The sequence below is a fragment of the Nematolebias whitei genome, chromosome 3, assembly GCF_014905685.2.
Source record: "Nematolebias whitei isolate Nwh7 chromosome 3, NemWhi1, whole genome shotgun sequence".
In the NCBI taxonomy this organism is placed as follows: Eukaryota; Metazoa; Chordata; class Actinopteri; order Cyprinodontiformes; family Rivulidae; genus Nematolebias; species Nematolebias whitei.
Genome location: NC_056500.1, coordinates 51623740 through 51635587, shown reverse-complemented (window position 1 = coordinate 51635587; position 11848 = coordinate 51623740). Strand labels below are relative to the sequence as shown.

The 11848-nt window shown below is 39.0% G+C and overlaps 1 protein-coding gene across 1 annotated transcript in view; it reads right to left on the bottom strand.

Moving 5' to 3' along the window:
- Positions 1 to 11848, bottom strand: part of tomm70a (translocase of outer mitochondrial membrane 70 homolog A (S. cerevisiae)) — a 129998-nt gene that overhangs the window by 114057 nt on the left and 4093 nt on the right. The window contains exons 2-4 of the mRNA XM_037698319.1: positions 6628 to 6801; positions 6192 to 6318; positions 6003 to 6112 (exon numbers count right to left, since the gene is read on the bottom strand). Coding sequence (XP_037554247.1) covers positions 6003 to 6112; positions 6192 to 6318; positions 6628 to 6801 — 411 coding nt within the window. The remainder of the gene's footprint in view (positions 1 to 6002; positions 6113 to 6191; positions 6319 to 6627; positions 6802 to 11848) is intronic.

The window sequence follows — 11848 nt, the reverse complement described above, 5'->3', positions numbered from 1 at the left end:
CTAGTATCACTCAACCCCCTGTGAATAGTAAACAGCCATCAGGTGCTAATGATCCATTGTTAGGCTGATGGTCCTTCTTGACCATGTGATCAGCTGGTTTTGGTTGTCAGCAGCAAACTGGTTGATCCACTCTGAGAAGGTGCTATTTAAGAGACTGAGCTGAAAACAGCACCTCAGACTGAGGAAGTCTCTTGGATGAGAGACGAAAAGTTTCTAGATTTTTTTTGCTTTGTTTTGTTTTTTTGAATGTCCAGAGGACCAGATTGAACTTTTTTGGATTTTTCTACCTGGATTATTGAGCATGCATCAGGATTCTTTGGCTTGGATTTTGACCCAGGTATCATCTACATATCAGAACCAATGGCTTGGCATTGTTCCCTCATAGGAGTTTAGGGCACTCTGTTCCACTTCCTCCATGTAAAGATTGGCAACAATGGGTGACATTGGAGATCCCATGGCACATCCGTGCTTCTGTCTGTAAAAACTGTCATTATACTTGAAATAAGTGGTGGAAAGGCAGAGGTCCAACAGAATGCAGATCTGGTCTGGGGAAACATCTTCTGTTACAAATAAAGTCCAGTTGTTTTTGTCTTGAACGTTGTTGAATTTACCATGCCCTGGATGACAGAGAATCTTCACCAGCATGTTTCAAGTTTATTTGAAAAGTATGGTATGGTATATAGTTTATTCATTTTAAAAAAGTACAAAACAATTCCATAACAATATAAAAAAAGGATACAAAAGATTTAAAATGAAAGGCAGCAGAAAGAAGAAAAAATCTTATTATATCTGCCCCTTTTTCAAACAATTATTTCAATCATAATAATCTTCAAGTAACAGAAAAAAATGAATAACTCTTTCTAATTTTTCTAATTCTAATACAAAACACACACTAAGCTACTTCTTATATTTTTTTTTAACAATTCAGTTTTGATCTTTTTCTTAAATGTACTCATTGACTTGGCATTTTTCACATCACTCTCTAGAACATTCCACAATCCAACTCCTTGGATTGAGGTAGACCTTCCCTTCAGACTAGTTCTGAATTTTGGTTTGACAAATATCTCTATCCCCTTAAGATTATAACAACTTTGTCTTTTAACAACATTTCTTTGGATATTTAATGGTAATGTGTTATTTTGAGCCCAATACATAACTGATAAAATACTGTAATCTACTAAATCATGGAACTTCAATAACTCCAGTTGATAAAATAATGTACTTGATGGTGACAGTAATGCTTTCTGGTGATAATTCTTACAGCACTTTTCTGTAAAATAAAAATAGGTTTTGTAAATGTTTTACACGCTTTCCCCCAAACATCAATGCAATAGATTAAATGTGGAACAATGATTGTGTTATACAACATGTACAGAGCTTTATCATTTAATAATTCCCTGACTTTGTATAGTACTGCAATAGATTTAGATATTTTAAAGTGCTTTAACAAGGATCACATTAGCATGTTCCAGGTCATAATTTGTGCTATATTTATTTTAAACTTAAGTAACATTTAATGACCATTTTCAGTAACCAAGCATTACCTGGCTGGTGTTCTAATCACTGGTCACTGAATTTTGGTTGGATGAGTTTGGTGTCGTTAAGTTGATTTCCATTAGGTTGGCTCAGGTTTGTTGTCATCAAATGGAATCTGATGATGTGTCAGCTCAGCTGCATCGAAATTTTGTTCTAGAGCCAGAGCAAAAAAATTATTTCTGATCTTAATTTATGTGGGAAGACAGTAGTAAGTTAGGCTGTCTGTTAAACCGAGGACAGAACAAGAATCAGAGGACAAAGGTCTGAGAATGTCAGTTCACCACTGCTTTCAGCTACAGAATAAACTAAACATTAATACTAGAGGTGCGAATCTTTCAGTGGCTGGCGATTCGATTCAATTCCGATTTTTGGTGTCACGATTCGATTCTAAATCGATATTTATTTATTTTATTTTTTTATGCCCTATTCAAAAACGATTTTCGATTCAGAAACTTTTTCAATTGAAATGGTAAATTTTGTTTCAATTATATAACTGACGAGCTGAAAAGATTAAACAACAATGTAAACAAATAGAACATTTATTTAAAACAATTTTCGGTTCCTTACTGTATCAAATCTTTTTGCATCATTTTATATTTATACCAAAAATAGGAACAAATACAGGAGTGCATACAATTCTGTAACTTAAATTACCAGTATTAAGTTGGCTTAGTTGTCTGGATTTTTCTCTGAAAAAATTTTAAAAAATAAAATGGAACATCTAGGAACAAATATTTCATCCATCCATCATCTTTACCCACTTCTAACTTTACGGGTCACGGGGGTCACTGGTGCCCATATTCAGCCATCACTGTGTGAGAGGCTGGGGACACCTGGACAGGTCTCAAGTCCATCACAGACAAATAATTCAAAATACATAAATACAAAAGTAAACAGACTTCAGCCTACCATAGTACATTGACCTTTCTTCAGAGGTCCTCTTTTATTTTCTTTATACCTGCTGCCACTAGGTGCTATTTTCAGGAAACATAACATATCTTTTCATTTCTACGCCGACGACTGCCAAATCTACTTCCCCCTCAGACTCAACGGTACTCGCTCTATTCAACCGTTACTGGACTGCCTGGCTGACATCAGAGATTGGATGGCTTTAAATTTCTTGAGTTTCAACGAGAAGAAATCTGAAGTTATGCTGTTTCCTCCCAATGACACAATCACCAACCACTGCATCGACCTATCCGTTCTGTCACCGTTAGTGAAACAAAGAGTCACTAATCTAGGAGTGATACTTGACCCTTCTCTGAAACTCAACAATCATATAAATATGATTGTTAAATCCTGCTTTTTCCAGCTGAGGCGACTGTCTAAGCTGAAGCCCATATTGTCCAAAAATAACCTGGAGACAGTAATTCATGCATTCATTACATCCAGGCTCGACTATTGCAACTCACTCCTTTTTGGTATCAGTCAGACCTCCATAGCTAGACTCCAACTGGTTTTTGACCAGCACAAGCAAAAGAGAGCACATTACACCTGCTTTGGCCTCCCTACACTGGCTTCCGGTTCACCTTCGAATCAAATTGAAAATACTCTTGTATGTCTATAAATCACTAAACAGCTCTGCCCCCTCCTATCTTACTGATCTGCTCCAGCCGTATGTCCCACCACGTTCTCTCAGATCAGCAGACCAGTTGCTCCTAACAGTCCCAGGAACCTGTCTCAAGCGCAGAGGTGACAGGGCCTTCTCTGTAGCAGGACCAAGACTTTGGAATGAGTTACCTCTGCTCGTTAGACAGGCCCCCTCCCTCACAGTTTTTAAATCTCGCTTAAAAACACACTTCTATTCCCTGGCTTTCAGCACTGTGTGATCTGTGCTGAGTCTGTGTGCATCACACTGTGTTGGTCATGTTGCGGTTGTTGTTGTTATCCATTATTGTTTTTGTTGGTTTCTACTTTTTGGTGTCCTGTTATGTAATCTGTTGCTGTGTGCTTGTTCTGTTTGTCCCTGTACAGCACTTTGGTGTGCTTTGTCACTGTTTAAGGTGCTTTATAAATAAATTGGTATGGTATGGTATTTTTTAACCATATTTCTCTAACATTTGCAATAATTTTCAAAACGTAACCTAATATGAAATATAGACTTCACAGTCTTAACCATATTGATTCATATTTAGTAAATCTTTAACAAAATTTCAAAACCTGTATAAACCTGCACAAAAACTTCTGAACTGTAATTTATAAACCATAAACTGTATCATTTAGAACTGGCTCCAGGTGTGTCTCATCTCTTCAACCTGTTTAAAAAACAAATTACATTAAGTTTGTTGTACAACTTGTCTGTATGTTTTAGTATAATATGAAAAAACAGTTACCTTTGAGCTGCAGCTGCATCAGTTTCTCCCATTTGTTGTTTCATGGTGATATTGTTGAGCCTACAAACCTTTTTTTGGTGCTGCTTTATAGCACAAAAAAAATAGCTATGTGAAGTAATAATGTACATTGGGTCCAGCGTATTAAAAATAAACCTGAACCCCTCACCTTCCACTGAGATGTCTGCTCGTAAATCCTTTGTGATATAGCAGGAGATGGAAATCTTTGCAGCCTTTGGAGAATCAGCTGGAAGCAGAGCTCACTGCTTTGCTGCTTCGCTTTTATCTTCCGCGCATTTTTTTGTATTTCCAATACTGTACTGCAATTGTATTTTACACTTCTTGCAAACGACCGTGCTCTTGTTAATCTCCATCTTTCTTCGGAACATTGTAGGATCTGAAATGATTTTTAAAGACAAAGGAGCGGGTTGAATCGCTCTGTCCCCGTCCTCCATGCTAGCAGGCTACATTCAGATAAAGGGAGCTGGCTAACTAGCTTGTTGTACAGTGGCCTACACGGCCCAATTCTATGGCGGCTGAGCGGACACGTAATGCGATATGCAGTACACTCTGGAATAGGAGTGGAAAAAAATTTAACTTAAAATGCATTTTTAAATCGATTTATGGGCCTTTAGAATCGATTCAGAATCGCCAGGACTAAGAATCTAGATTCTTTAAGGGGCCGTTTACACGGCGTGTATTTTGAGCGCATCCACTTCTTTCTCTCTGTGGTTCTGCTGATCAATTACACGACACCAGTGGCCCCCCTCTTTGAATCCAGAGGTTTCTGAATCCACCTTCCAGAGTGGAGGTTTTTCTCTGACCCCCTGCTGATAATGTGAACATCTCCCGCTGAGGCTTTGTGTTAAACCACATGCACACACGCACGCACGGACAGACACTATATTTCTATCAACATGGCGGCGGACACACTGCTTTCTGAACTACGACTGATGGAATATATTTTTAATCTTGTAGTTAATCTACGTCAGAGTCCAGGTGCTGTGACCGACATCTGTGTTGGAAGAGACACAGTCTGATCCAGTTCTAATATCACTGTTTATAGAACGAGGCAAGCGCACGTCGCGCTGCACTATAACATACTAAATGTGCTAAATAATAAGTTTAATAATAATAAACAGTATTTATGTTAGTGTGAGAGATAAAATGAAGCTCTGAGCTAAATGAAGCTATCTGGACATTATGTAATTCAAATTTAAAATGAAGCTAAACATGAAGCGTGAACACTAAAGTTGAAAATGAAGACATCAGGTTTAATTTTTATTTATTTATTCAACACCACAAACTGTATGTCACACAAACACTGATGATTAAACTGTACACACTATTAAAACACATTAACTGAACTTGAATGGATTGAATAAAAGAACTGAGGGGAATTTTAAATAAATAGTTCATCAACATCTGCCTCTTCGACGTCCTCCTGCCCTGCACCTGGGCCGAGCCTCGTCCAGAACCGGTCCGCCTGGTGGCAGACAGCTTCTTCTTCTTCTTTCAGGAAAAAATAAAAACTCAGTTGGTTGTTTTGTAACAGAATTAAACACAAACTAACATTATTAAGAACGTTGATTTACCTGCTGTACAGCTACTGATTATCACGGAGTAAAGTCCGACATCGTCGACTCGGTTCTGGTCCACTCAGCGACCAGTGTGGAGCTGTTAGATGAAGCGGTCCCACTTGGCGTCAAATCTGTCGACTCTTATCCAAAATCCAGCTTTAACTTGTTGTTACGTTGTTGTTAGCTGAGATTTTTAGCTCACAAGAAAACAGCGTGCCGAGGCAGCACGCATGCACATTAGGTGAAGGTACAAAATTCACAGCGCCATCTAATGACCCGGCATGGTAACTACAGGGGATTCGGGAGGGCGGGGGGGGGGATTCCTGCGGATGTATGTAAACCCAAAATCCGACCGTGTCAACGCAAATCTTTTCCTCTAATTAACATACGAAAAAAACCTACGTTTCCCCCCATCGTGTCCGTGTAAATAGGGCCTAAAAAAATCAATTTTTTTTCTGCACCCCTAATTAATACAGCAACTAAAGGCACATTTGAACATGCTGCAATACATATTGTGTATTGTGACAAAACTCCCAACATTAGTTTTAGTTTATACCTTGTATTTTTCTTTGGCCTTCTCTTTTCCCAGCTGTTTCAGAACCCTGTCAGCGAGCAGCATGCTCTGCTGGTTCTGGAAGGCTTCAAGAATACATACTGCTGTGACGTCTGCAAAAAAAAAAAAAAAAAAAAAAAACTTTAATATCTGAAGGCAAACTTGTTTAAAAATCCAACAACAAAATCTCACCTTCTAGGCACTCCTTCTTGTTGTCTAGCTTTTCGAGAGCTTTAGCCCTCCGGAACAGGGCCTTGATGTAGCGTGGATTCAGGTCCACAGCCTGAGAGCAGTCCTGGACCACTTCTGTCCATTTCATCTTAAGTGACAGTTCAGCATAGTCAAAACTTAATCTAATGATTTGGGGCTTTACAACATTCACCAAACAACAATCACCATTACCTGTAGAAGTAAAAGCTTTTAACCGTTTTTAGTTTGCAGGTTTTGATATTTTGGAAATGTTCCTGCACCAAGTTAAGGCTTATGAACATTGCTGGAGTTAATATTTTTATTACAGAAAGTCAATTAAAACACTTTTGGACCCTATTGTGTTTATTTGCCCATTTCCTTTTCTTTGTCACTAAACATACAATGAATTAATTTAACAAATTCTCAAAATGATGCTGACCTGCTGTTCGTAAGCTGCAGCTCTGTTCTGGTAAAACGTTGATAAATCATTCCTCTGCTCATTGGGGCAGAGAGAAATGGCCTCTGTGTAGCACTGGATGGCCTTGTCGTACTTGCCAGCCTTAAAGTACTTGTTCCCCTTATTCTTTGATGCTTGGGCACGGTCCAAAGGGCTCTATAACAGAAAAACCAAACAAAGAAACACTAATTGACTTAATGATCTAAAGAGTAACTCAGTTACCTGGATTAAGTTTAGTAGAATATTGACTGAAGTCGTCAATGGTGTGTGCATTTCTTTTGCATTTGTTTCAATGAAACGCAGGTCTAAATGGTTTATCACCATCAACATCAACACAGCAATGTCCTGGTTGCACCACAGAAGGTGCAACATCAAATAATTAACTTATTACACTGCAGATTCATTGTACAACATTCATTCAACCTTTATTTAGACACGTAAATCCCATCGATCCTCGAGGACTCATTTACAAGAGACCTGATTTCAACAAAGAATGATGACAACAATGGACAACAGCGACAACAATAGACAATTTTATTTTATTTTTTGCATGCAGGCAAGCAATTATTTATTGATAACTTGTCTACAAAACATAAAATACCTTATCAAGTTCAAGATTATGGACACACAAGGAACTGTTTTTAGTAGGGATGCACTGATCCACTTTTTCCACTTCTGATACGGATACAAAAAAACGATGCTGAATTCCATTCAACAAACTCAGCGTGCTCTTTATGGTGAAATCTCTGATCCTTGATTAAGTTGGTAGTGTTATAATTAGGGCTAGGAATGTGCGATATATACGGTACACGGTAGAAACGATAGAAAGTTAGCCTACGATAAAAATCTGTCTTCTACCGGCTAACCGCAGTAATGCTGTGTCTGATGTAAAATCAGAGTTTTCAGTTCAATCGTTACTTTTTTTAGTTGAAAACTATGCGCAAGTGGCGTTAAAATCTTTTCTTCGAGAGCTAAGTAGCGAAGCTACAAGATACCTAAGGCCGGCTTGCCGTAGTGTTGCCGTATTCTGACGCTTGCGCAAAACGCTGTGTTCCGTCGAAAGGTTTTTTTTCTGTCAAAAGTTAAAGTAAGCGTTGGTCAGCTTTAGAGAAACCTGCTCTCTGATCTGTGAAAAGAACTCTGTGTTGTGTGATTTTACTGCGAGACCCTCTGGTCAAAGCCACAGTCATTTTGTGTCAACTCTCCATTAAAGCAGAAGGAGGCGCCCTCTAGAGGTTTGGAGGTTAAGTGGTTTCAGTTACTGCTCTGTTGCTGTTCATTTATTAAGTGAGAAGACTGGAAACTGTTGAGTTAACATATTTTTTTGTTTAAAATATATGGATAAAACTACATTTGATATCTTTTGCACTGTTTTGCACAAGAAAGAAGCCTAATACTTGATTTGTTTATTATTTAAAAACTTTGGACCTAGTAGTGGAATTTTCTTAATTCAAAATATGTGATGGCAAAAGGACACTATGCTTTTTTTTTGGAAAGTTTTATAACAAAAACATATCGCGATGTATATCGTTATCGCCACCCTTCACAATACATTTTCATTCAACCTTTATTTAAACAGATAAATCACATTGAGCCTCGAAGACTCATTTACAAGTGAGACCTGTTTGGACAGACAAAAACAGTGGTCAACTGGACACATGTAGGAGTTGGAGGTGAAAAAAATTCCTTTCAGACTTTCTTTTTCTTAATATCTAATATAAAATCGTGATATGAATTTTATGCCATATCGCACATTCCTAATTAGGGCTGGACGATGTATCGAATATACTCGATGTATCTCGAGTTTTTCAATTTACAATAGTTAAAATGGCTCTATCGCAACCATTAAGTATAAATTGCCATTCAAATAAGCTTTCCGTACTTAAATCACTGTGAGTTTCGTTTATTCGACACGCTACGAATGCATCACTACTCCCTGCCCCCTCCCAACCTGAAAATTTTCTGCATGACATGCTGTGCAGAGCATGAGCATATAGACTTGGAGAGAGGAAAAAATATGGCGACAGCGGGAGATTCAGGTGAGCGGGTGAATGAGATGGTAACTGAAGAGTCCGATGAACAAGTTACAAAGAGAAACAGCACTGGACCAATAATCTGGCAGTGGTTTGGATTTTATAAGGATGTCGAACAAAATGCGGTAGTTTGCAAAATGTGTCGTAAAACCATTGAAATGAAAGGAAGAAGTATCACAAATTTATTTCACCACCTAAGAAGTCATCCACTGCAAAATGAAGAATGTTGTAAACTCCGTATGTCCACGTCTCCCCACACAACAAAAAAAATGTTAAATAATACAGCTGTCAAGTAAGAATGTGCGATATGGCATAAAATTCATTTCACAATATGTATTGTGAAGGGTGGCGATAACGATATATATCGCAATATGTTTTTGGTATAAAACTTACTAAAAAACAAAAAAAGCATAGCATGTCCTTTTGCCATCACATATTTTGAATTATGAAAATTCCACTATAGGTCCAGAGAGTTTTTAAATAATAAACAAATCAAGTTTTAGGCTTCTTTATTGTAGTGCAAAACAGTGCAAAATAAATCAAATGTAGTTTTAGCCATATGTTTTAAACAAAAAAAATATGTTGTTAACTCAAGTTTCCAGTCTCTCTTAATAAATGAACAGCAACAGAGCAGCATTTTACACTGAAACACTTCATCCTCTAGAGGGCGCCTCCTTCTGCTTTAATGGAGAGTTGACACAAAATGAGTCTGTGGCTTTGACCAGAGGGTCTCGCAGTAAAATCACACAACACAGAGTTCTTTTCACAGATCAGAGAGCAGGTTTCTCTAAAGCTGACCAACGCTTACTTTAACTTATGATGGAAAAAAAAAAACAACAAAACTTTCGACTGAACACAGCATTTTGCACATGCGTCAGAATACGGCAACACTATGGCAAGCCGGCTGTAGTTATCTTGTAGCTTCGCTACTTAGCTCTCGAAGAAAAGACTAACACCACTTGCAGACTTCAGACACAGCATTACTGCGGTTAGCTGGTAGAAGACAGATCTCTATCTTAGGCTAAATTTCAATCGTTTCTACCATATGCCGTATATATCGCACAGTCCTACTGTGAAGCAGAAGACACTAGCTTCTTCGTTTGCCAAAGCCATCCCGTATGACAGAAAAAGTACAAAGTGGAGAGAAATCACTGACGCAGTAACAAAATATATCTCCAAAGACATGGCTCCTGTCAGTGTTGTGGAAAAGCCTGGATTCAAAAATCTTAAGACTCTTGATGCAAAATACAGAATCAGAATAAACTTTATTGGCATTGCACCGAGATACAACGTGAATATGTACGTACAGTCGTCCGAAGATGGGCGGAGTGCACGAAGCTGCGGCTAAAAATAATCAGCGCGGCCTCTTATTCTTATTCAGAATAATATTTTGCTTAGATGAGAAAAGGAAAGAAAACATGAGGAGAGACGGTATAAAAAAAAGTCTCTCACACCGTGTCCTAGACAGACCATGATTTGAGGCATCAAACAAACCTCCCACAGCAAAGCAACATAAACAGACGTTATACATGAACATATAGGCCGTGAAAATATTGAATTTTTAAGGGAAAGTCGTAGCATAGTCCAGAGCCCCCCCTCAGCCATTGTCCAGATAAGAGGTGACGTTCATCTTCAGCTCAATTGAGGTTCTGTTACATGTCCTTGTCCTTGGGGGAGGGAGGGGTGAGGAAACAGACAAAGCATCTTTGTTGTTTTCCAAACATTCCAGGAGGAGTTGAGATAAGTCCGGCATCAAGGCCACAGTTTGGGTCAGGCAGAACTCGTGAATTGTTGTTTCTGCCTTTAAAGTCTTGCTGGTACATATTCTCTGATGGAAACTCCAAAACAGCCAAATTGATCCTTTACTCCAAAAGTCGAGCTCACAGCTTCTCCAGATTATTCCACCATTCCTGAGTGCTGCTAGAGAGATCACAGTCCTGATAACAGCTGCTCCAACTCCCTGTCGCAGCTCCACATTCAGTCCGAGCACTGTCGAGCTTCAACACTTCCACACAAATTTGTAGACAACCAGATTTCACCAACCAAACAGCAAAAACCAGTTGTCATCATGAATCCAATTCGTTTCCGTTGAGGTAAGAGGGTCCTCCTTACCCTGACTCCTGTCGGGAGAAGTTGATCAATTTTGAGAGACCAGCTGATCCTTCAAATTAAGAGGCATGCAGAAAGAAAAAGAAAAAAAAAAGAGGCTTTTTAAGTGTTCACAGGACAAAAGAGTGCAGCAGGGAAGCGGGTGGGGGTGGGGGTGGAGAGACACGTCTGTTCCACCAGAGAATAGAAGGGAAAAAAAATATATACAACTCGCCAGGTCGCAAGTTCTTTGCAGAAAAAGCACAGCCAGTGTTGTACGTTTCACTAAGAGAAAACGTAGGCCAGCAGCTAACAAACGTGACCTTCTTCTCAACAACCACAGACCTGTGGACCAGCCGCACTTGTGAGCCGTATCTTAGCCTAACTCTACACTACATCGACCAGTGGGAGTTAAAAAGCTTTTGCCTCCAAACAAGTTTTTTTCCCTGAAGACCACACAGCAGAGCTAATGGACCAAGGACTGCAAGATGCGCTCACATCATGGAATTTATCAGAAAGTCGTCAGGTCCTTAAGTGCTTTATAAATAAAGTGGTATGGTATGGTATGGTATAGTGAATGATTAATAGTGGTTTCGTTCAGCGACGTTGTCTGATTGATGACGTATTTCTGCCTTGGGGCACAAAAATCTTTGCCCATAAACTCTCATTAAAAGTCATACATGCACAGTTAGCTCCTCTTCAATACAAGAGATAGGACAATTAGGGGCGCACCTCTCCTGCGCCCAGATCTGAATGCACGGTATGGATCATGCTTCCAGAACAGATCGTGTAGTGACACAACCAGGCTATGCATGACAGGCTAGCTGCTGCAGTAGGCTTTAAGCCATTGAAAGCCTTTTATCTAATGCCTAGGTTGCCAATGCCATTCCTGACCAATATGCCTCTCAACTTTTAGAATCATTCAACCTTTATTCATACAGGTTAGTCCCACTGAGCCTCGGGGACTCATTTACAAGAGAGACCTGAAATGTTGTCTCTGTTAGATGTTTCTGTTTATGAAAAAACCTTCAGCTGACTGTGTATTCTAAAAGTGGGAAGAGTTTGTTTCTTTGTTTGATTTT